Source organism: Myotis nattereri (assembly GCF_964212035.1).
Source record: "Myotis nattereri genome assembly, chromosome: 11".
NCBI classification, from domain to species: domain Eukaryota; kingdom Metazoa; phylum Chordata; class Mammalia; order Chiroptera; family Vespertilionidae; genus Myotis; species Myotis nattereri.
In genome coordinates this window covers 77,778,619-77,803,718 of record NC_138086.1, presented here as the reverse complement: position 1 = coordinate 77,803,718, position 25,100 = coordinate 77,778,619, and the positions used below count along the sequence as shown (strand labels likewise).

The following is a 25,100-nucleotide window of genomic DNA, read 5'->3' as shown; positions in this document are numbered from 1 at the left end:
TGAAAGGTATTCCAAATTTCAGCAAAAAACAAACAAACAAACCCCAGTAACAAGGCCATTATTTTCTTTAAAATAGTGAAAGAAATTGGAATATAGCAGACTGAGTCAGTATAGGCTTTTCTAGCTGCCCTTCCCACCCCAAAGATTACAATAATTGGAAGTAAATAAACACCTCACAAATACTGGAGTCTGTTTTTATTATTTACAAATATTTTTTTAAATCTTTGTTTTTATTTGTTAACAAAGAAAGCTACTGTAACGGCAGATGAACCCAAATTCTTGAACTAGCCACTAAGATGACGTGTACTGAATTAGTTAATAGTCTTAAAAGTAGATTTAGTCTTAACGATCACAAATTCTTTGTTATCTATTAGCATCCTATTCTTAAGCACTCTCACTAAAGGCTGTCCTTAAGTAACAAATGGAAGCTGAGCTATGCAATCCTTCTTTCACATTTCCTTTTCTTTTTTATAGATTTTTTATTGATTTCAGAGAGGAAGAGAGAGGGAGAGAGATAGAAACATCAATGATGAGAGAGAATCATTGATTGGCTGCCTCCTGCATGACCCATACTGGGGATGGAGCCCTCAACCTGGGCATGTGCCCTGATGGGGAATCGAATGGTGACTTGTTTCATGGGTCGATGCTCAACCACTGAGCCACGCCGGCTGCACTTCCTTTTCTTATCTGTGACGCACACAATGACTGAACTAGGCACCCAAGGCCCACAGCAGCCTCTGAGCGACTGCTGAATTGCATCCCCTCAATGCTATCTACTTTTCCTACTGGAGGTCCCAAGTTAAACACTGTCAGCATTCTGGGGACCACTTTCATACATGGTTCTACATATAGACATAATTTAACAAAAATGGGATATTTATGTACAGTTTTTATTGTGACCAAGTTCAACAGCATCAAAAGCATTTTTAGGTACTTAATTCAGGTGGCTATAAAGTAAAAAAAAAAATCACTTTCAGATCCTATATATATCATTTTTATATTCATGTATTTCAATCTCTTGAATGTTCATTACACTTTAAAGTATTTTTGTCCATGCTAGTGAACCTTTGATGGGCTCTGCTTTAAATAGTGCTCATCAGCCCTGGCTAGAGCATTGCCCCGTGCACCGAAGGGTCTTGGGTTCAATTCCCAGTCAAGTACACGTACCTGTGTGCGGGAGGCAATCAATTGATGTGTCTCTTCACATCGATGTTTCTCTCTATCTAAAAACAATGGGAAAATACCCTCTGGTGAGAATTAACAGCCAAAAAGAATAGTGCTTATCATAGTGAGGTGTACATTCTCTTTTAATATTTTTATTAATGTATATCTCATTAATAATGTACATTTCACAGTGCCAAGTGAGAGGACCCCATTACTCTAAAGCAGTGGTTCTCAACCTTCCTAATGCTGCGACCCTTTAATACAGTTTCTCATGTTGTGGTGACCCCCGGCCATAAAATTATTTTCGTTGCTACTTCATCACTGTAATGTTGCTACTGTTATGAATCGTGATGTAAATATCTGATATGCAGGATGTATTTTCATTGTTACAAATTGAACATAATTAAAGCATAGTGATTAATCACAAAAACAATATGTCATTATATATGTGTTTTCCGATGGCCTTAGGCGACCCCTGTGAAAGGGTCGTTCGACCCTCAAAGGGGTCGCGACCCACAGGTTGAGAACCGCTGGTCTAAAGGATTCCTGAAGTCTGAGTCACAAGCATAAGTGACAGGATCTGCAGGTTTGCGTGGTTGTGGAGATTTCCTGACTTAAATAGGAATTAGACAAAAAAATAAAGAAGCCATAGAGGTGACAGTTTGGGGCTTATATGGTGGCACGATGGTGCCATAAAGGATCCAGCGTCTTTTAATTGTTCTGCTCTGTTTGTTGCTTTGTGACTAAACTGTGGTTGCTGCACCTCCACTCCTCCAGGAAGAGAGCCAGGTGTAGGGCAAGGATGAGCCCGCTCTGCACATGTCCATCCTCCCCAGAAGCCCCAGCAGCAGCTTCAACTTTCATCTTATTGGCCAAGTTGTGTTAAATGGCTGCCCTTAGATATATGGGAGTCTAAAAAAGTATTTTTCAGCTAGAAAAAAAGGTTCCATTAGATGACTAGATACTAGTCAGAAAAAGACCAGAGACTTCTGCAGAAAACCGGAGCAAGCTGTCCTTATCCCATGACAAGAAAGAGGCCTTCCTCTCACTTCAGCAGAGCACTGAAGGGCATGGGTGATGGGGTGGGTGTCCTACCGCAAAGGGCCAGGCAAAGGAGCAGAGGCGCGAGGGACCCATCCTGCTGCGTGCGCGGCGGAGCGGGAGAACCTGCCCTTGGGCACGAACACAGTGGCAGCGAACCGTCACTACCCTCCTGAAACAGGAAAAGGAGGCCAGCTCCCCAGAGCCCCCTACAGCATCTGCTTGCATCCTCTGAAGCGGGCTCCTGGAGCCGTGAAAACGCAGGTCTAAGCAACTAGAACTTACTGCACCGGCCCCCAAACGCCTGCAGAGAAGGGAGAGGGAGTGAGTCAGCTTGGGGCACTGCACCTAGCCTTTGCGTTCCCACGTTTAAGCCAGAAAACAGAAAAATAACACACAGTAGGTGCTCAGGACGCACTTGTCAACTTTTGCGAAGGACCAAGAGGAAGGAAATGGACATGAACGTGTGTTTGGGAGACGGCCACTCGCTAGGCCTGTACCAGACGAATTCCATACATCGCTCACGGACTCATCAGCACGCAGCCAGGAAGGCATCACGGGCTCCAGTCAGGAGTAAACTGAGGCTCAGGAAGGTTAACCACTCACACTAGGAGGTAGCCCTCACGGTGATCGGAAAGCCTCTGCGCCGTATGCAATGTGCCCCACGGTCCCTCCGCCAAAGCTGCGGAAACCCTGCTTTGCAGACAGTCGACACTAGCCATTTTGAGAAGTCGGATTTAACATCAGACTTTCCCAGAGACAACTCTTAGGATGGAGGAACCCGCCCCAAATCTTCGGGGTCTGGTCCAAGCAGGACATGCTAACGCCCGCTAAGCTAGCGGTGAGGCCTGCGTGAGGCCCCGCGGGCGCCCGCGGCGCAGGGGCGGCCGGGAACTGCGCCCGGGCTGGCCTGGGGGAACCCGGCGCGGGTGGTCGGCGGGTCCGGAGGGCGGGGCGTCGGTAGGGCCGCGCGTGACGCACTTCCGGCCTGCGGCTTCCGGCTTAAAGGGCCCGGACCTGGCTCCCAACAACAACAAAACGGGTGCGCGGGCGGCGGCGCCTCGGCTCCAGTCCCCGCCCTCCTGCCACCTGCCACCTGCCGCCGCCCGGCCGCGCCTGGCCCTCGCCGGCCGCCCCGCCGGCTCCCCGCCCCCGCCCTGCCCCGCGGAGCCGCGGACCCCGGCCGCGCCCTTCGGCCAACTCCTCCCGCCGCGCCCGCGCCGCCTCGCGAGACCCGCTGGCCGCGGCCGCGCAGAGCAGCAGGAAGGGAGCGGTCGCGGCGGAGGACGCCCGGCCCGACTGTGCGGCCGGCGGCCCTGCCTGGGCGCGGAGGGCGGCGGTGGCGGGCCCCGCGACCGTCTCAGGTATCTGCCCGGCGGCCGCCCAGAGCCCGGCCTTTCTCCTGCCCGCGAAGCGGGGCCGTGGCGTAGGGGCCTTGTTGCGTTTCAGCTCTGGGGTCGCGGCGGGGACGGGGCGGCGGCTCGGGCCGGAGCGCCCCCACCCCTCCCTTCCTCCCTCCTCACAGCTCTCTCTCTCTCTCTCCCCCCGGCCCCCTCCGCAGTCCGGAGTCCGGCGGAGCCTAGCGGAGCCCGGACCTGGCGGGGAACGCCGCACCCGCGGCCGGCCCCCCCGCCGCCGCCGCCGCCACCGCCCGCCATCCTTGGTCCCGGCAATGGCCTTTGCATCGCCCGGTGCACTTGTGACTGACTTGGACCCGGAATATTAAGACCCACTAGCTTCGTCCCCATCCCGGCCGCACCGGCTCCTTCGGGCTCTGACCTGCTGCCCCTCTGCACTCTGCCGCCTTGGGGGCACCATGGACCAGAGCGGGATGGAGGTTCCTGTGACCCTCGTCATTAAGGCACCGAATCAGAAATACAGTGACCAGACCATTAGCTGCTTCTTGAACTGGACCGTGGGGAAACTAAAAACGCACCTCTCTCACGTGTACCCTAGCAAACCAGTAAGTGTCTGACAGCTGGGCCCGCGCCCGGCGCAGCCGCCCGCCCTGGGCCCCCCCTCCCCCCATCAGGCTGGTAGACCGGGAGGTCTTGTGCGTTCCGAGGTTGTGTGCGTCTCCTGAGTGTCCGAACCACCTTCAGTATCTTCCTGATGAGGTTCAGGTAATTAGTAAGAGTACAGAAATATCAAGGGACATAGGAATTGCAGGCAGGCATAAAAAAGACCATTTTCCTTGGACTAAAAGTCATCAACCTAATATGGGATGACAGATGCATTCTTTAAAAAAAAAAAAAAGAAGCACTACGATTCATGTTAAAGCTGCTATTGCTTATTAGACTAAAATTCCTCCTTACTTTCAACACTGGCCCAGGAAGTTGCTCACCAATGTTGAAGAGCAAATGTTTCTTTTCTTGGAAATAAGTATGTACCCCTGTAAAAGTTACATGTTCAAGACTAGTATATATCTTCGAAGCAGCAAAGAAGTATGAGTTTTAGACTCACATTCCTCTGCCCCTCCCTACCTCCCTCATTTTTCTGCTGGACCAGGACACAGACATTTCACTGATTGGGAAGAGAACAATCCTTCCACCCCCTCCACCATTTGGTGCATTTTTTTATTCCCTTCATATGGCCACTTGTAAATCAGTGTGGCAGTGTTTTCCATTCTGAATCATATCTGGATTTTGCAAAGATAATAAATAAAATGCAGAGTACAGCTCCATCTGTCCCCAAAGGTAGCTTTGAAAGGACATAGTTGGTAGTTAGGTCTTGATAAGTAAAGAAGGCATGTGATCTACATCCAGATGTTGATGAATTAGGACTGTTTTGGCGTTACTGTATCAAGTGTAGTTTTAGATTTCTGAAATAATTACAGAAATCCTGCGGTTATTGCAAGAATAGGAGGTTTAGAAAAACATTTCTCACTTGGCATTAGCTGTGTTTGTCAGCACCTTGTGATACAAATATTTTTAGTACAGGAAATAAAAACCCAGAGGTATTTAAGGACTTGGAACAAACTAGCTGGAACTCTCATTTATTCAGATCTTTTGTTTTAAAGTTAAAGTTTACATAAGGGGTAACAATTTGTTTTAAAAAGTTATGCTTTACGAAAGATTTCCTATTGCCTGTGATTCGTTTTTGCACAATTTCGAAGTAGAAAATAGCTTTTCAGAACAGTCAGAATTTAAAGTCATAGATTTCCATAGCACTGTTCATAACATAGTCTGAATACCGTTCCTAAGTAATACACGTCCCAGTACATATTCTCAAGTATGTACTTAGGTGAGGTTCTTTATATTATATGATTAAACCAAGTCAAAAGGAACTCGGTTTGCACTCTGTTAGACCAAGAGTTCTTGCTTTTCTAAAACTTTCTCTTTTGTGAAGACTCTAAGTGAGGAATGTGAAGCCGGTCTGCCTTACCTGCGCCCTCCCAGCACTCACCTGTGCGGGCTGCCAGCGCTCACCTGGGTGCGTCAGCTGCTGGAGACAGGGCAGTTACAGACTTCTTCACACCCGCCCTCCTTATCTGCCTGGAGACTCTCGCAGGCTGTAGCATGATATGCAACCTAGTAATTGCCTGACTGCCTAGTTTTGTGGCAAACCTGACATTTTTCCTCCTCCAGCAGGTCTTCTCCTACTGAATTGCATTATCGGAAGGTTATTTCTGGGTTAATGAGAGTGCGTGGGCCTTGGGGGAGTCACATGTGTTTATTTTCATAGAACTTCACGGAAAACTTCGTATGGTGATTGGACTTGACAGGCTTACAGTCTAACTTAGTTATCACATGAGAATTTGAAGTTTCACCGTTGTTAAACAGACCAACTGTTAAATAATACCCCAACGCCATAGGTAGTCCTCAGTCTAGGGAAGTGGAGTTCCAAAAGTTTTCTTTGTCAGGCTGTTTAGAACAGAGAACATTTTGCAACATAAGCAATGTTACATGACAACTTAATACATTACACAGGAAGTTTAGGTTCTTAGGACCACCCACAGTGATGACTTAACATTGATTCTGTGTGTGTAAGTGTCTCAAGTTCGCTTTGGTGTTTAACAGAGGTCATTTTTATGCCTGGTTCTGTGCACGTCTGCCTGCTGGGGTGGGGGCTTGGCGGCAGAGTGGGGTTCCACTGCCTTGGAGAAGCACTTGTCCCCCAGTAAGAGGTAGAAGAGTTGACGGCTCTGGTCAACACTGCTCTTTGCTGGGTGTGATGGTTCACCGGTAGGTGGAAGGCCCTGGTCCCTGTGGGCAGTGGCCTATAGGAAAATAAATGGAAGCTGATGGAGGGAGAAGAATGGATACTTGAAGTTGTGCCTCTTAGGATCTCTACAGAGATAGGTCATGTGTCTACACACTATTAATGGCATTCAGCAACAGTGTGTAAAATCTTAAAATTCTAGTTTTAACAGATATTGGCTTGACTTAATCATAGATAATCTCCACATGGATATTTTATCTTTTTTAAAAAATATATTTTATTGATTTTTTACAGAGAAGAAGGGAGAGGGATAGAAAGTTAGAAACATTGATGAGAGAGATCGATCAGCTGCCTCCTGCACGCCCCCTACTGGGGATGTGCCCGCAACCAAGGTACATGCCCTTGACCGGAATCGAACCTGGGACCCTTCAGTCTGAAAGCCGACGCTCTATCCACTGAGCCAAACTGGTTCGGCAGCCACATGGATATTTTAAATTCAATAAACTCGAAACAGATAAACTACCCCCACCCAAGCACACTTTCTTGGGCTTCATTTATTGACTCTAATTTGGATTTTATCGATGTGGCATTTGAATGTCTGTATGCCAAGCATGAAAGGCATGGTAAGAATCCCTTGCTCTTATGACGCTGAGGTCTAGTGGGGGAATACAGAGATGAAAGAAAATAGCTAATGTTATGGAAATGGTGTTACAGAAAGGGGTGTGCTGAGTGTGGCAGAAGCACGGGGAAGGAACAGTCAACTCGGGTCCAGGGTCCAGGTGTAGCTGTTTTAAGAAGAGGTTCTTTCACAGGGACATTTTTCTTAGGGTTGGTAACAGTTTTAAGCATACAAGATGAAAGCTTTTTATTTTTTATTTTTATTTTTAAAAAAAATACATTTTATTGATTTTTTACAGAGAGGAAGGGAGAGGGATAGAGAGTTAGAAACATCGATGAAAGAGAAACATCAGTCAGCTGCCTCCTACGTGTCCCCTACTGGAGATGTGCCCACAACCAAGGTACATGCCCTTGACAGGAATCGAACCTGGGACCCTTAGAGTCCGCAGGTTGACTCTCTATCCACTGAGCCAAACCGGTTAGGGCAAGATGAAAGCTTTTTAAAAGCCTGTTCTCTCAGAGCTCATGTTGCACTGATTCTAAGTACTTTATATACTTTACTGGAGGCCCAGTATATATACTTTACTGGAGGCCCAGTATACAACATTCGTGCCCTTCCGTGGGTCCCCCTCAGCCTGGCCTGCACCCTTTAGCAGTCCGGGAGCCCTCGGGGGATGTCCCACTGACATCCTAAGCCACAGTTGGATATCCTTAGCGCTGCCCCAGAGGCGGGAGAGGCTCCCACCACCACCGCTGTGCTTGCCAGCTGTCTTGTAGCTGAGCAGCGCTCCCCCTGTGGGAGCGCACTGACCACCAGGGGGCAGGGCAGCTCCTGCATTAAGCGTCTGCCCCCTGGTGGTCAGTGCATGTCATAGGGACCTGTCATTCTGCTGTTTGGTTGATTTGCATATTACCCTTTTATTATATAGGATTACTTAGTGTGATGGTACTATGTAAAAAAGATTATGGATCCATAATGGGCTACACAGGGGAAGGTGTTTTCCTGGTAGGAAGTAAGGCAGTTGCCATATTTATGCAAACGTTACAAAGTCATTATTAACAACCTCAGATATAGAATTGAGCTTTTTGGAGTTTTGCTTAACTTTGAATGGTGTTGATTATTGGTTTAGAACTGGGAAGTGTACCAATTCATGTTGATAGTGTATGTAGATATTATTCTAATAAGACATTTGTCATCGCTTCAGGACTTTAGATTTTTGAGATCCTGAAATTTTGGTAATTGCTACTAAGGGGTGAAGCTGCCTGTGAAGAAGGCCCCTTTTACTTGAGTAGTTTCAGACTTTTATGTAGCTTATAGATGTAAATATCAAAATGGTTGAACTCCATATTATCCAGTAGAATGCACTGTCCTGGAGAAAACTTGAAAAATAAGAATCTCTAAATCCATTAGGCACCTTTCTCGTTATCTCTCTCATTCTTTTACTCTTCTCATATGTACGTAATTACTAAGATGGACCTCACAGTGAATTCAGTTTTGAATGCAAACCTTCCTGGAGCTTGTATGCCTGGCTTTCCACTTTTCAGTGTTGAGGCCGAATGCCTGCCGAACATGCCCCTCAGTACAGGGTAGATTTCCTGTGTCTTGGTGCTTCAGACTGTTAAAGCAGTCAATTTCTTACTTAGGCCTTCCAGCTCTCCTGCGTAGCTAGGGAGGTTTGTGCTGTTTTTCAAATTGTTCCTTCACTTTGAGATTCTGTTAGAAATAAAGAAAACAGGAATAGAACCAGCTGTGTAAGTTCTATTTCAGAACCAAATTGCCTACAATTGAGATGAACATCTGACTTTAATTATCAGTGAAAATAGCTTGTGTAATATAATTTGAGGTTATGTCTCTTAATTTTGTAATTCCCCATTATCTTATTTAGGCAGGTCATTTAAAAATCTTATCTGTTTAACCACCTCTGAACTGATTCAGAGGGGCTGTAATCCATGCACACTTTAAAAAAAATTATAAGACAATTATCATAAAACTTTAGTACATGGGTTTAAGAGGGTTTCATGTCACATAGTATAGTTCACATTTTTAAAACTTTATTAAATTGAGTGTGAAGGCTGATGAAAAGTTAAAAGTTTTGAATGAATGTGGGTTAAAATTTGTTTTATGTAATTCCTTTGTAGCCTTTTCCTAATGTCTTTATGGGAAAATAACAGTACAAGTTCGTTTAATCATGAATCAGTGCTTTTTAAAATAGGATTTTTCCAGAACTTCAGTTTATGTTTTTCTCCTTTACATAATAGATGCATACTAATTTTTAAAAGGTTTTATTTTTTTAAAAAAAGATTTTTTTTATTGATTTTTAGAGAGAGAGGAAGGGAGGGGGAAGAGAGAAACGTCAGTGTGAGAGCGGAACAGTGATTGCTGCCTCCTGCGAGCCCCTACTGGGGATCAGGCCCAAAAGCTGGGCACGTGCCCTGCCTGCAATCGAACTGCAGCGTTTTGGGGCAGGGGACAACGCCCAACCAACTAAGCTACACCGGCCAGGGCAGTACATACTCATTTGATGGCCTCAAATGCTTTTATTTAACTATTATAGTTGTATAACTAAATAATAGTTAACTACTATTTAACTATATTAACTGCCATTTACTAAGTGGTTGCCGTGTGTACCAGATATTCTGCTGAGCACTTTGTCTGTTTTATCACATTTATGCCTTAGAGATACCTTATGATGTTAAGTTTTATTATTAGCTCTTTTTTTTTTTTTTTTTTTTGCCCAAGTTAATAGAATTCTATGTAGTAGAATTTGAATTTTAGGGACTTGGCCATCTCCGTTGTATGCTTGCAAATTAAAAGAACTATAAAAAGAGGTGTATGTGTTTAGATGGTTTGTCATTTAATGGCTACAGGTGAATGGGTTGCATAACCTTAATACTGTTCTAATGCATCTCAACTTAGTGTATGGTTACTTCTGCTGATTTTGATAAATGATGGGGTAAATGAGGGATATACTCTCTTAAGACCTCAAAGCACATTGCTTTGCCCTATCTTCTCACATTCCTGCATGTTTGTGTAAACCGTAGCAGGCATGTACTTTGGCAGTCCCTGCTGTATCTATACCTGATTTGTGCATGGCCTGTGAGTGGAAACAGTTAAGCAGGGAATGTCCCTGTGGAGTTCTAGAGGAAATTCTTCTGTAAGCTCTCTGTGCTGGTGTTGCTTACAGTTGTTTCAAGGAGATAAGGTTTAGAGACAGTTTGGGTAAACTATGCTTCCATTTATAGTGTTTGTGAATTTCCTGGGGCTTTAGGTGGGCTGAATCTAGTGGGAGTGGAAGATATGTTCCAGTACAGATCCGCAGCACTCATTTCCCACAGAAATGATGTTTTGTGCATGTCTTGGGAACCAGCTCTTCAAAGCTATTTGACCCTTGTGACAGCTGTATGCAAGTAGTACTGAAATGTTAACAGTTACTACTCTCAGAGGACTCTGGTTATCATTCTTTGAACTAACATATAAGTTTTAGATTGCTTTTACTGAGCTATTTGATTATTTTGAAGTTGGATATACTAAGGGCATGCTTTCTTAAAGCCATGCATAATTATGAGACTCATTTAGTTCTTCACATAAAAAATTTAAACTTTTGATACCAACTAGGTGACTTCTAGAAATGTGAAGTATTGCTGACTTTGTAAAAGTCAACCACCAAACTCTTGTGAATATTTAAAATCCATTAGGGATGCATATAGTATTTTATCTGTTTTTGATGTCTGATTAAATGTTGAGAAGTCAGACACTTTAGATAATAATATGTAACTCTTTTAGAAAGAGAAAGGTCTTTCCCCAATTTAGGATTTATCTTTGCATTTTTGACTAGCCGGCGAGCTTTCCTCACCTTGGTTTGTTAGCAGTGCCTGCTTAGTGGGTGGCAGAGTTTTGGGGTCAGCTGGTTAAGCAGCTGTGTGTTAGGGTGGTGTAGTTCTCTCTCTGCCTGTTCGGACCACCATCAGGATGTTTCCAGCTTGGTAATTTAGATGGCCATGCAAGCGCTGGGGAAGGATATGCAGGTAGGGTGTCTGAGTCAGGAAGGAGCTTAGCTTATTGGAGAGCTAAGTGAACGCCAGTTTGGCTAGTGAGTGAGGAGGAAAGAATACCGTCAGAGGAGGTTGGAGAGAGACAGAAACCAGATCTGCTGGGACTGTCTGGCGATGGTAAGGCATTAGAATTACACCCAGTGTGGTGGAATCCAGCCGAGTGACAGGGTTGATTTACACTTTTAAAAGATGTTTCTAACTGTACTCCTCTCCTTTTCTCTCATATCCATCCCAAATAAGTTTTTACCCTATTGTCCACCAAGATTGCTTTTATTAAGACCACTAGGGATCTCCATGTTGCAGGGAGTACAGAAATAAATAGAATAGTATGAATGAATTATACTGTGAGTAATATCAAAAGCCTGGAACTACTCAAATACCTGTTAGTAAATGGTAGCATTTCTATGTAATGGAGCATTGCGAACTGTCAAGACAAATGGGGAAGACATCGTAATAGTGCTGAGGCATAATCTCCAGGTTATACTAAGTGGGAGGACAAGGCACAAAATATTAGGTAGAGTGTACTAGCTTTTATGTGAGAAAAGAAGGGAGATACTTGTTTATATTCAGATTTGTTGTGTTGTTAAAAAGAAATGGTGGAAGGGAAACTCAAAATTGATGTTTCTATCTCTCTCCCCTTTTCCCTTCCTCTCTCTGAAGTCAATAAAAGCATACTTTAAAAAAATTAGGTAGGGAAGGAACAGGGACATAAACTAAACCTCTCTGAACATACCTCATTCTATAATTTTTACTCTGTTGCCATATAATTTTAAAAATTCAGTAGAAAAAAGTAATCCTTAAATGGCAACACAATAATTTAGTAACTTCATGTCAGAATGGTGACATAACTGCAAGAGGAATTATCCCAAGTAATTTTGAAAAAATATTTCAACTATGTATTTCTAGTGGGCTATATGTAAGGACAGAAGAAAGCCACAAGACCTGGTAAACTTCATCCAATATTGTTATTCTTATTTTGAGATTGTATATAGTAGGATAAAGCATATACGTAAGTTTGCTGATGGCAAATTTTGTTTGTTAATGTCATTCGGAAATTTGGTAATTATCTGTATTATATCTATAATAAATATGCTACCATTTGCTGAGCTCTTAATGTCTTAAGTGGAATTTGGAAAAACAAAATTCTTAAAATATGTCAGTTTTCTGCTTATTTATGCCTAAAGGGAGTTTACTTTGCCCATATTTAGGCATGTTATTCCCAACCTTTATTTTGTATAATTAGAAAAGTTGAATTATTTTCTTTGTCCCATTTCTTAGTTGACGAAGGATCAGAGATTGGTGTATTCGGGCAGACTGCTTCCCGATCATCTGCAGCTGAAAGACATTCTCAGAAAAGTAAGCAGATTTCTACCACTACTCGATACCAGTCACAGAGTGTGAGCGGAGAGTTGTTCTGAAATTTTATCAATATCCAACCAGTTCAGTTTTCAGATACTTAAAATCAACCCTTTGGGTAGCATAACATGTAAACATGAGCTAGAAAGTAAAAAACATAATGATAGATTCCAGTTAGTTTAGGTAGCAGTTTTGTATATCTATCTGATAGCTAACTAAGATTACATATTGTGTTCAGGTGATTGGCATTTTGTGTAGGAAAACTCTATCAACGTACCAGTAGTGCAGGAGTGGAGAGTTCAAGGAGTAGTGCAGGATTTTCACTGAGGACAGTCTCCTCTCCTATATCCCCTTTGACCAAACTGTATGACATTTTAATACAAGTTGCTTGGGTTAGGAGTTTAATTTCAGGGCAAGAAATAGAAGGAAGCACAATTGGTCCATCAGTTAGCAACCTTGAAGGCTGGTGCTTAGAGCTAAAATATATTTCAGTGTAGCTTTTTTGATAATCAGCTGGAATACTGTTTTGTTTTGTTTTTTAATGGAAACTTTTAACTCATGATTATTTGTGGAAAATATACTTTTATAACTTTTCTGCATTTGTGATGCTACATTTTGGTTGTGAATATATAGCTTTGATATTTTGCCTTAGATCTTTGACTTAACTCTTAATGTTGTCTGGACCGATTTAGGAAATCTGCATCCTCTCCTTTTGTTTGTGATCATCAGGGAAACTAAGACATCTTATACCAGCATATTCCTCCTGTTCAGATAGATGACGTTTTCACTCTGCCAGTGTGACTTCTTGCTGTCATTTTCATTTTAACTATGTAGTTTCAGTTTGCCAAGGTGGTTTAATAACTTCTTTCTTTCTCGAAAATAGTGGAATTTGCAGCAGGTTTTCTCTCTCTCTTTTTAATTGACTATTTTTAAAGACAGTTTTAGGTTCATAGCAAAATTGAGTGGAAAGTAAAGAGATTTCACTTTTACTCCGCCCCCCCCCCCCCCCCACACACACATGCACAGGCTCCCCCACAACAACATTCTATATTAGAGTGGAACATTGGTTACAGTTGATGAACCTACATTATTGACACATCATTATCACCCAAAGCCTGTGGTTTACATTAGAGTTCCCTCTTGGTATACATTCTGTGGGTTTGGACAAATGTATAATGACATGTATTCACTATTATAGTCTCGTACAGAATAGTGTCACTGCCCTAAAAATCCTCAGTGCCACACCTGTTCATTTTCTCCATGTTTTTATGCTTAAAAACATTGCTGCTGTATTCTCTTCAAAGTAGATATTTATTTTATTATTTTAGCCCAAAGATAGCTAGTTTGCACTGGACTGTTTTTTAAAAAAGTTCTTGCTGCCAGAAATGGTTTCTGACCAGAAGACTTAAAATAAAAATGTTTCAGTTGAAGGACTGTTGGCCTCTTGTATAAAACATTTTGAATAATATGTTTACATTATGAATAGATCTTTGAACTGTTTTTGTTAAAGTCAGTGAACCACTTCTTTTTTTCAATTAAATGCTGCCATTAGCTTTACCTACTTAGTTATAAAATGTTTTACAGGAACATTCCCAAAAGGTGAACAAATGCTATAGTTAATTTGATTAGTATGACCTTTGAAACTTGGTTTCTAAGGGTAAATATCTTATACTTGATGCTTTTTAATGCTCTGTGTTCTGAAGCTATGGGGGATATTGTAAATCTGGAGTGCCTTCTGTCTACCTTACTGGGCACATCTCATGTCAGACTATCTCTGCAAGTTCCTCCTCTTAGCATTCTACTAGCCACCCCCATTAACTTTCTTTAAACTCCTAGAGCTGGTAGTTTGTGCGCCTCCATCTGTGTAGAAGACTGTTTCGTATAGTTCTCTAATTGTGCTCTAATGCGCGCGTCTGATCTTTTAACAGTGTCATGAGCCTCTTTAGGGGAGGGGCTGACTCTTACCTTTCTGGGCGTCACCTCAGAATTCAGCACAATTCTAGATTTATGGTTGGCAGTGGGTAAATTCTTAGTTTCCAGTAGCTTTGTTTCTCTTTCTCACAACTGGGCATCTTCCTTGTCTTCCTGCCCCTTTCCTTTATCATACTTCATTTTTTCTTTTCTTTTTATGAGTTGCTGAGCTATCCTGTGTGCTTCTCTGCCCTTCTTTATTCTCTTCCCTTTCTCTGTCTTATTTGCTTGCTTCATGCCTAAGTATAAATCTACTCATGTAATTGCTAAGCTAAAATGTCATTCCTAATCATTTCTAGAATTTTTTTCTTCATAGTTACAGGTTATGGAAACACATGAAATATTTATAGAATATAGTTCAAACATATGCTTTTACTTAAATATAAGTATTATAGATAAAACCAGTTTTTGACTTAAAAAAACAACAACACACCTATACATCACCTTGCTAAAATTAAGGCAAATGAGATTATGGTGAAATTATTTGAGTTTCTTTATTATAGTTGCAAAGTCTAAGTAATGAAAATATTTTTGCTTCTCAAAGTTTGCAGGGCTAAGCTTCAGCGACTATTGCCGTCCTGATATTAAGGTGCTAGATGTTTTTATATTGAAATAATAGGTTGCATGACACAGCTTTACAGCAATGTTTGCTTCAAGACTCCTTTGTATACAAAGTAATCATTTTTTCATATAGCAATTATTGAGTGTTTAGACCAGCCGCGGGCCTGATCCGGCCGTTTGAAATGAATAAAACTAAAAAAAAAAAAAGACCGTACCCTTTTATGTAATGATGTTTACTTTGAATTTATATTAGTTCACACAAACACTCCATCCATGCTTTTGTTCCGGCCCTCTGGTCCAGTTTAAGAACCCATTGTGGTCCTCGAGTCAAAAAGTTTGCCCACCCCTGGTTTAGACCATTTTCCAGGCATGGAGAAAAAGTAGAATTCAGAAGGGCTCCAAATTCTAAAATGGTAAATTTACTTTCAAATGACAACAATTTCTTACTAGTAAATGGCTATGTCAGAAAGGAACTTAGGTTTTGAGTCAAGTATTTCAGCTTAGTTGCTATTGACATTTTGACTGTACATTTCCAGTACTACCCTTTCAATGTAACCTTCTTTACTTTTAGCAAGATGAGTATCATATGGTCCATCTAGTGTGTACTTCCCGGACTCCTCCCAGTTCTCCAAAGCCCAGCAGCAGTAGAGAAAGTCGCGAAGCGTTGGCATCCAGCAGCAGTTCTGTGAGTTGTTTGGGAAGAGTAAATGATGATTTCTCATTATATTTTTTTTGCCTCTAAAAATTAATTGAAAAAAACAAAAAACAGATCAGTTGGAGCTTGTGGGTTGTGAGATGGTGTTTTGAGTTAGGGATTTAAACTTTGTTTTTAGAAGTCCATTATACAGTGTTTTCCCTTGAAGGCTGTTCCCCTGTATGCAGGTCAGTAATAGGAGTTTAATTACTAAAATACCAAGAAAACAGAATTATCATATGTTATATAATATAAACTCCAAGGCCAGTAAAATTTCAGAAATAAGGTGTTGAATATAGTATATTTTATTCAAGGTGGATTACATTATTTCAGTTTTAAATATGCTAAATCCTCTTGAAGTAGATTGCTTGGTCAAGAATTTTATTTCATTTTTAAAGATTTTTATTGATTTTTAGAGAAAGAGGAAGCAGGGAGAGAGAGGGAGAGAAAGAGAAAGAAACATCTATGTGAGAACAAAACATTGACCAATTATCCCCTGCACACCCCCTACTGGGGGTCAAGCTGCAACCCGGGCATGTGCCCTGATGGGGAATTGAACCAGCAATTTTTCGGTGCAAAGGATTATGCCCAACCTACTGAGCCATACTGTCTGGGACAAGAATTTTACTTTTTAAAAAATGACTAGATTTGGGTATACATTCCAACTGCAGGAGGAAAAATTACTTAACCTACTCAGCTCTTTCAGACTTGGGTATTCATTTCTCCTACCTTGGTTTTTCATTTACCTAAAATTGTTCAGGAAATTTTTCTTAAACTTTTCAACTTAGGCATTCTCTACAAGTACGAAAGACACTTGTCCCAAATCCTTTTACCTTAAATTATTTTTGGTTTCCCATAAAAGCTTTGAAAGTGAGAGAAAAGGATTGGATGAGTGGAAGCTTGCTTTAAACTTCCTGGGCAGAGACTATTATACTCTAAGTCAGGCGTCCTCAAACTACGGCCCGCGGGCCACATGCGGCCTGCCAAAAACATTTATCCGGCCCGCCGGGTGTTTTTGCCGCCGCTGCCTGTCCTGCTTAGCAGCCGACTCGTCCTGGGCCCGCAGTGCGCATGTGTGGAATGTCTGAGGGACAGTGAACTGGCACCCTGTTTAAAAAGTTTGAGGACCTCTGCTCTAAGTATACTTTCCTTCTTGTCAAGAATTGAGCCGAAACTCTAAGGAAGGGGATGAGTGGCAGATGATAACTAGATGAAAGATCTTCCAGTAGATACTAGTTAAATGCTTCTTTAAGATCTAGATCCTCTAGTTGCTGTATTTAATTATATGTCCTCAATGGTAAGTATTCTGTAGTATCAGTTGTGGGAATTTAGCTTATATTAAACTGAAATATGTTTTGTCAATAAACCTAAGGGCCTGGATCTGTTTCCCACCTTGGACCAGAAGGGACAGTCATTGGCAGTGGCATGAAGTTTATGTAGTCTTTGGCACAGTTGTGTTGGTTTAGTTTTTGTTTAGTTTAGTTTTAGAATCCTTTACTTGTCCAGTGGTTCCTCAGCCATGATTTCCTGTCATTAGTATATATATGTTCAGTTTTCAAGGTGTAGTATGAAAATCTGAAATGTGTCAAAGGAAAATTAAGTTGAATTCCCCTTAATGTTTTATGACTAAGAAATTTCAGTAGGATTTGAAAATGTCTTAAAAATCTAATCATGAGAGAGTTATCTAATAAGGTCAGAAATCCTGAGTTCTAAAGAAATAAGGCTGGGCTGCCAAATGGCTAGGCCTTTCTCCTATTAACTTTTAATTAACCACCTTGTTATGCTTCATTTAATGAGAAATCTTGTCAAAAAAGAAGCCTTTCCGAGTAATGTCCCTAAGAATCAGAGTCCATAGTGAGTTATTTGGTATCTGTTTTGTGTGCAATAACATCTTAAAGAAAGCTTGTGTTAGTTTTGCAAAAGACCAGTGTTCTTGGGACCTTTTACATGGCAGGACGTAGGACGGGTACATACGCTAAAAGACATCCTGTCAATAGGAAGGCAGTGCAGCTAAAATACAGCGTTAGCAAACCTGGAAGGATGTTCAGATTATATTGTACCCAGGTATTTTAAATGGAAGAGCTATCATTTATATAAAATATAATTGCGTTTCACATTTACATAGGACATGATAAATTATTTTCAAATACTAACAAATGGGCGGTCTTCAAGGTGTTATATTGTTTAAGGCTGTTGAGTCTGGTGAGTTACTGACATCATTGAAACATGAGAATTTTAAAATCCTGATTGATACCTTGTTCATATTTTTAAAAACAATATTTTTGGTATCTTTAAACTAACAGAAGTTTAGAACTGAAAGGAATCTTGAAAATGTAGCTCAGTCTTATTTTTTGTAGGGAAGCTGAGACTCAGCGGTTAAGTGAAATTTTCGGTCATGTTCCTTGCTAATGTCAGAGAGATAGTACCAGATTCTAGATCTTCTGATTTCTAGCATGTTCCTCATAATTTTAAAACAGTGTGTTACTAAGAGCACATTATACAGTACCTGGCGCATAGGAAATGGCACAGTAATTGGTACCATTATTGAGCACTTTCTATGTTTTATGGCATCATGAAAAGAACTTTTCATGTAATTTAATCCTCACAATATTGTATGCTCTTTTTGTATACAATTACTTCACTACTTAGCCTTCTCTAGTTGATAATTGAACTGTTGTGTAATTAAGAAACTTCGATTTTTCTGAACTCTTTAGTCTCATCAGAATTAAAGTATCTTCTTACTATGCTGGGCACAAGATTCAAATGAGTAAATTCCTAAAATTCACTGTTTGCAGAGGGATTTCATCAATACGTTTTTAGCACGGTGTCTATAACCTCATGATTGCAATGAATTAAATCTTCCTGAAAAAATAGTTACATTTCTGTTTGTAGAGTTCAGATCAGTCAGGATCAAGAACTCCATCATCCAGTCAAGAGACCTTGCCGTTAGCTGTCAGTTCTTCCTCAGAAGGACTGAGGCAGCGTTCCCTTCCCCAAGCACAGACCGACCCCGCACAGAGTCATCAGTTCCCATACGTAATGCAAGGGTGAGTGAACTCCTGGCAGCCGTGGGCCTCTTCGAAATCTGTTTCTCCTGACTTCCATGGTAGCCCTCTGCAGTGATCAGAGTGCATTTGAAGTTTATTCCATTACCTGAGTGCATATTTTGAGAATTAGAAGGTGAAGTAGAGCAGTGATGTTGAAAGCTGCTCATGTATCAGAATAATCTAGGGCTGTATTTTTTAGTTTTTTAATGTTTGTGCTAATCACCTGGGGATCTTGTGTAGATGCAGGTTCTGATTCAGTAGGATGACTTGTAGTCCAGAAATGAAAATGTAGAGAAATGCTTTCAATTCCGGAGCATTCAAAGACATTTCTTTATCTCTTTATGGCAGAAATGTAGACAACCAGCTTCCCGGACAAGCTGTTCCAGCCGGATTCCCAGTGTACCCCGCGTTCAGCCCATTGCAGGTGCTGTGGTGGCAGCAGATGTATGCTCATCAGTATTATATGCAATAGTAAGTGAATTTCAGTATCTTAACTCACTGTGTTATTTACTTTATTTTCTGCTTTTATCCTAAGTAACTTGAGTTGGGATTACATTTACTGATGTATTACATTAACTTTTAAAAATTATTATAAGGAGTTCACAAACATCTCAGCAGATACTTATTAAAAAAATCAAATGAAGACTATATTTTCAGGGATCATTTCTATAGTTCGTTACTAGAGAAGTTTCTCTGATCGTGTAGAGCACCCGAAACCACGAGGAGGAGGCGCAGCGTTCTCTCCTGAGTGTGAAGCCGGCTCTTGGTGTTGCTTCTGCAACTATCACTTGCCATTGATGATCGTTCTTGTCTTCCTTTGGGAGGGCAAGAGGGAGAGGACGCAGTCTGAGTGGTTTTTTTTAAAGTACAAATAAAGCTTTAAAAAAAAAAAATCAAATGGCTATATCCCTGATGAACATAGATGCTAAAATCCAAGAAAAGATTAGCAAACCAAATCCAGCAACACATTAAAAATAATGATCAAGTTGTATTTATTCTACTAGAACTGATAAATGAATTCAGTAAAATAGGATACAAAATAAAAATCCAGAAATCAGTTGCATTTTAATTAATTAATTTTATTTTTATTACTATTATTTTTTAAATATATTTTATTGATTTTAGAGAGGGAGAGAGAGATAGAAACATCAATGATGAGAGAGAATCATTGATTGGCTGCCTCCTTCATGCCCCCTACTGGGGATTGAGCCCGCAACCCAGGCATGTGCCCTTGGCCGGAATCAAACCTGGGACCCTTCAGTCTGCAGGCTGACACTCTATCCATTGAGCTAAACCAGCTAGGGCTCAGTTGCATTTTTATACACCAATAGTGAACTATCAGTAAGGGAAACTAAGGAAACAGTCCCATTCACAATTGCTTCAAAAAGGAATAAAATACCTAGGAATAAATTTAACCAAGGATGTAAAAGACCTGAACTCAGAAAATTACAAGACACTGAAGAAAGAAATTAAAGAAAATACAAGCAAGTGGAAGCCTCTCTATATATAAAAGCCCAGTGACCAAATGGCAGAACGACCAGTTGACCAGATGCTATGACATGCACTAACCACTGGGGGCAGATGCACAACACAGGATCTGTCCCCTGGTTGTCAGTGTGCTCCCACAGTGGGAGTGCCATTCAGCTGATCGGGATGAGCGCCGCCCCCACAGCAGGCCGATCCCTGCAGGCCATGCCCCCCACCAGTGCACGAATCCATGCACTGGGCATCTAGTATACCATGTTCATGGATAGGAAGAATTGACTTCATTTAAATGTCCATGCTACCCAAAGCAATCTAAAGATTCAATGCAGTTTCTATCAAGATACCAATGGCGTATTTCATAGAACTAGAACAAATATTCCAAAAATCTATATGGAACCACAAAAGACCCCAAATAGTCTAAGCAATCTGGAGAAAGAACAAAATTATACTAGAAGATCATAGTAACCAAACAGCATGGTACTGGCATAAAAACAGAGATACAGATCAATGGAACAGAATAGAGAAATAAACCCATGCCTTTATAGTCAAGTAATATTTGACAAAGGAGGCAAAAACACAGTGGGATAAAGATAGTCTATGCAATCAATGGTGTTGGGAAAATTAGACAGATACGCGCAAAAAAAATAAAGCTAGATCATCCTATACCACACACAAGAATAAATTAAAAAATGGATTAAGAACTTAAATGTTAGTCTCAAAAACATAAAAATCCTAGAATAAAACAGGCAGTAAAATCTCAGACATTTCTCATAATAATATATTTTTCTGATGTATCTCCTTGGGCAAGGGAAAGAAAATAAAAAATAAACAAATGGGATTACATCACAATAAAAAGTTTTTGCACAGCAAAGGAAACCATCAACAAATTGAAAAGATAGCCCACTGAATGGGAGAATGTATTTGCTGGTACATTTGACAAAGTGTTAATACCCAAAATTTATAAAGAACTTATAAAACTCAACACCAAAAAACCCAAACAAATTAAAAAATGGGCAAAGGACCTGAATAGACACTTCTTCAAAGAGGACATATAGATGGCCAGTAGACATATGAAAAGATGCTCAACTTCTGAATCAATATGAGGTGTAGTAAGTGTTTTGGAACCAAAAACCTGTATAGATGCAAGATCTTAGAATACAGGCTTAAATAGGCTTTTGTAGCCTAGGAAACTTCTATTTTTTATTTTGCTATCTTGATTTTTAAACTTTTGATTGTAGAAGAATTTCAACATATAGAAAGATAGAATATAAAATGAACACTGTGTTCATCACCCAATTTCAGCATTTATCAATTCATGACCATCTTCTATAACTTTCCCCCTAGGCTGGATAATTTAAATACTATATATATTATTTTACTAGGAGCATATTATAGAAAAATTTTCCTGATTTTCCAGCAATTAATTTATAAGCAAACTTTAGAACCACAATTCTTTGCAAGTTAATAAAGGACCTCTATCAGTGGTCCCCAGATAGAGTCCCCAGAAGTCAGGATTGGGGTTGAAGGGTTAATATCTTAAAATGCTAATACAAATCATTTATCACTGACTGGACACAGGGTCATGACTAATGTACATTTTTTAGACAAATCCTTCAAAACCTGGGTTTCGGGGAGGGGGTGGGTACTATGTAGAGTGACAAAAAGGGCCATTAGTGAAGAGATTGGAAAGAGATTTGGTTGTTACCTTATAAAGTATTTAGTGCAAAGGAGAAGAGAGTGATTCACGTGGCTGTTCTTATCTCCCCTCCATCCCCCCAAACCAGGCTGAGAGCCTCCTTCCCTGAGCTACTCCTGCCACAATCTTGGTCCCACTTTCCACTGAAATTTGTGCTTACCTAAAAAATGGGGGGCAGGGGTAGTGATAGTCCATATCAGGTTTATGAAAAACACATATGGCTTATCCAGGACGCTTTGAAAAAATACATAGTGTGATCAGGTTCTTCCCTTTTTATTGTTTACTTTGGTGACTCTTCCAGTCAAGCTGCAGTTTCAGCTCAGGCCACATCAGATGCCACCCCTGCCCAGCCTGCGCCTTCACAGCCTCTAAATTTGGCACGTCTTCCTGGAGAAGAACCTCCACCAGCTCCCAACTTAGTGGCCCGAGAAAATCGACCCATGAATGAGAATGTTCAGATGAATGCCCAGGGAGGCCCGGTGCTAAACGAAGAAGACTTCAATCGAGACTGGCTAGACTGGATGTATACGTTCTCACGAGCCGCCATCCTCCTCAGCATCGTGTACTTCTATTCCTCTTTCAGTCGCTTTGTCATGGTCATGGGAGCCATGCTACTGGTTTATTTGTGAGTGATGTTCCTTACCTTTCTGTGGCTCCTTTTAATGACTTTTTCAAACTGGTCAGCACAGAATCTGGCATATGGTCGTCTTTCGTGAATGTCAGATGAGGAAATAAGAATGTTGGGTTTCGTAGGTCTGGCATCAGAAGCAGACCAGGCTATGTTGAGTGAGAACATTTATCAGAATTGTCTAGAAGCAAATTTTTCCTTTGTTGTCAATTATAAAAACTATTAATTCAGCTATTAACAATATTTAGAACTGGTGGAAGTATATGATTCATTCTTGTACAAGTATGTTCTTTTTAATTATAGTTACTAATAGTAAGTCCTTTAGGTACAGGTCAGATTTTTTTCTTCCTAAGTAGACTAACTTTGCCTTGCCACAAGAGGCAAGCAAATTATCTAGTTGAATTTCATTTTAAAAAATAACAAGAAGGTTTTATAACTCCGGACATGTCTTAATATCTAGCATAGAGGCAATTAAGCCCATGATAGACTTTTTGCCTTAAATTGGTTTCTGTTTTGCTGTTATTGCTTTGAGAGGGGTAGTTCTCAGCCTAAAGTAGGCAATATGGTCCTTTCATGTAATATAGTTCTAATCATTTTTCTCTTGTAGGACACTAATGCTTCATAGTTTTATAAAGAAAAACAGTTGTGACTTATTTTCTTTTTCTTTATTTTACCAAACAGACACCAAGCTGGATGGTTTCCTTTTAGGCAAGAAGGAGGTCAGCAGCAGGCTCCCAACAATAATGCTGAAGTTAATCATGGGCAGAATGCAGACAACCTAGAACTTGAAGAAATGGTATGCTAATGAGGTTTTGTATGTTTTCAGTGTGGATGTGTCCTCAGCGTTGTATGAGGCAACATGATAAAACAGTCTTGGGTGTTCTATAAGTATTCGAGGAATAGCACATGAAGAAAAGTTAACATATAAGCTGTGTGGTTTCATCTGGAAGAACTTAGTCATATTAGAATTAAGTGGGAAGAACTAATATTTTTCTTCCTTAAAATAGCCTAGAAAGAAAATTATGCACATGGTGAGAATTTATTGTATTAAATTGGCAGTTATCCCTTTGAACTCAAACACCAAGGAATTTATCAATTTTGGATTTAACAAAGATTTCTAATGACCAGCTCTGTACCATTTTCTTACTATCACGTTCCTTCCTTCTCTAGGGAAGTACTTAACTCTCCTTTTTGGCACGCGTGCGTGCTAGCTGCTTACTCACTTAGGAGTACATTTCTTGTTTTGTTTGAAAGGAGCGTCTCATGGATGATGGGCTTGAAGATGAGCATGGAGAAGAGGCGGGTGAAGACGGCAGTGCACTCCACAGGCCTGGACTCATGGCGTCCGCTTGGGCTTTCATCACCAGCTTCTTCACTTCACTCATACCAGAGGGGCCTCCCCAGGTCGCCAATTAGATCTGAAAACTCTGCCAGCTGCAAAGGAAGGTCTGGCTTTAGGAACGTGACTTAAATAACAGTGCAATTTCAAAAAAATTTATTACTTCCTTTTCATCATCATGTACAGAGGTGTTTTTTTCTTTAAGCTTCTCATGCATATGAATAGTTTAAGCACAAATGAACTACTAAATGTGTGATTAAAAAAAGAAATCCTAACAGAACATAGTGCAACAACATTGATCTTCCAGGTTTTATTAATTTTAATTATGTGTATTAAATCAGACAGGCCTATATGTGCATCTTATTTCTTTAAAGAGCTGCTTCACATACAAGTATTAAAATAGCCCAGCCCCAGTGTATAATTTGAATAAATATCTATTTTCTGTGAGTTACCCTAAAAGTTTTAAACAGAATGACCTCATAGTTTCTAAAAAGATTATTATTTACCTAAAATGTGCTAGTAGCATCTTGCCCAGCCATAAAGCAATAAACTTCTCAATGATCTTAATTTTGACATTTGAATAAATAATGGAAACTTTTCTATTTTAAGGGTAAGTGTCCCATCAATTGGAATTAGTACCTTAAAAAAAAAAAAGGCAGCTCTTCAATGGAGTTAATAGTGATAAAAAAATGTTTGATATAAGCAGTACTTTTATAAAATAAGATATGCTGGAAATCATTCCCTGTAATTTTTTAAAATAAAAGGTCAACTATGTTAAACTGTCTTAGGGGACATTTGTTTAAACTCTTCAGTAATGTATACAGTAGATGCAAAACTTGATATAAACGTAAGTAGTTGGGAAGGGTTGCTGAAGTCTTCAAGAACATTTTTGCCTGTTCCATTTCAGGTGGATATCTAGTTCTCAGATAGCTCTGAAAAAAAACAAAACCCTGTGTGAGCCCATTCAGTATTTCAGATGAAAGGAGTAAGTTTCTTACGGGAAGCTAATTAAAATTGAACAAATGAGGATAGGAAGACTTTCCATGGGCAAACTTACTCATAGGAAATGTATTACACAGTTAATGTAGAACAAAATGGAAGGTTAAGAAACATCTATGAATTATTCTCTAGGTTGTTTACTCATAATGATAACGGTGACATTTCAAGGGATAACTGGTTTACTTTTTGAAAAGTAAAATTAGGTTTCTGTTCATATATGTCAATCAAGACATCACGATTGAATATGAGCAGCTGAACCATCCTATCTAATAAAAGAGAAACGTGGT

General features: G+C 40.6%; 1 protein-coding gene across 1 annotated transcript; it reads left to right on the top strand.

Moving 5' to 3' along the window:
* The first annotated feature begins 3,436 nt into the window (after nt 1-3,436).
* HERPUD2 (HERPUD family member 2) lies at nt 3,437-24,593 on the top strand. Its single transcript, XM_081102542.1, has 9 exons — nt 3,437-3,569; nt 3,767-4,168; nt 12,316-12,393; nt 15,497-15,610; nt 18,512-18,666; nt 19,015-19,137; nt 22,149-22,472; nt 23,157-23,271; nt 23,730-24,593. The coding sequence occupies exons 2-9, from the start codon at nt 4,022-4,024 to the stop codon at nt 23,889-23,891; spliced, it is 1,218 nt and encodes a 405-aa protein (XP_080958668.1). The 5' UTR covers nt 3,437-3,569; nt 3,767-4,021; the 3' UTR covers nt 23,892-24,593.
* Nucleotides 24,594-25,100: the final 507 nt, after the last annotated feature.

What these genes read in the sequence shown, in the direction of transcription:
- HERPUD2 (XM_081102542.1), top strand. Translation starts at nt 4,022, where the DNA reads ATGGACCAGAGCGGGATGGAGGTTCCTGTGACCCTCGTCATTAAGGCA. An exon ending in ACGTGTACCCTAGCAAACCA is followed by an intron (nt 4,169 to 12,315) that starts GTAAGTGTCTGA and finishes CCCATTTCTTAG; the next exon opens with TTGACGAAGGATCAGAGATT. An exon ending in TGGCATCCAGCAGCAGTTCT is followed by an intron (nt 15,611 to 18,511) that starts GTGAGTTGTTTG and finishes TTCTGTTTGTAG; the next exon opens with AGTTCAGATCAGTCAGGATC.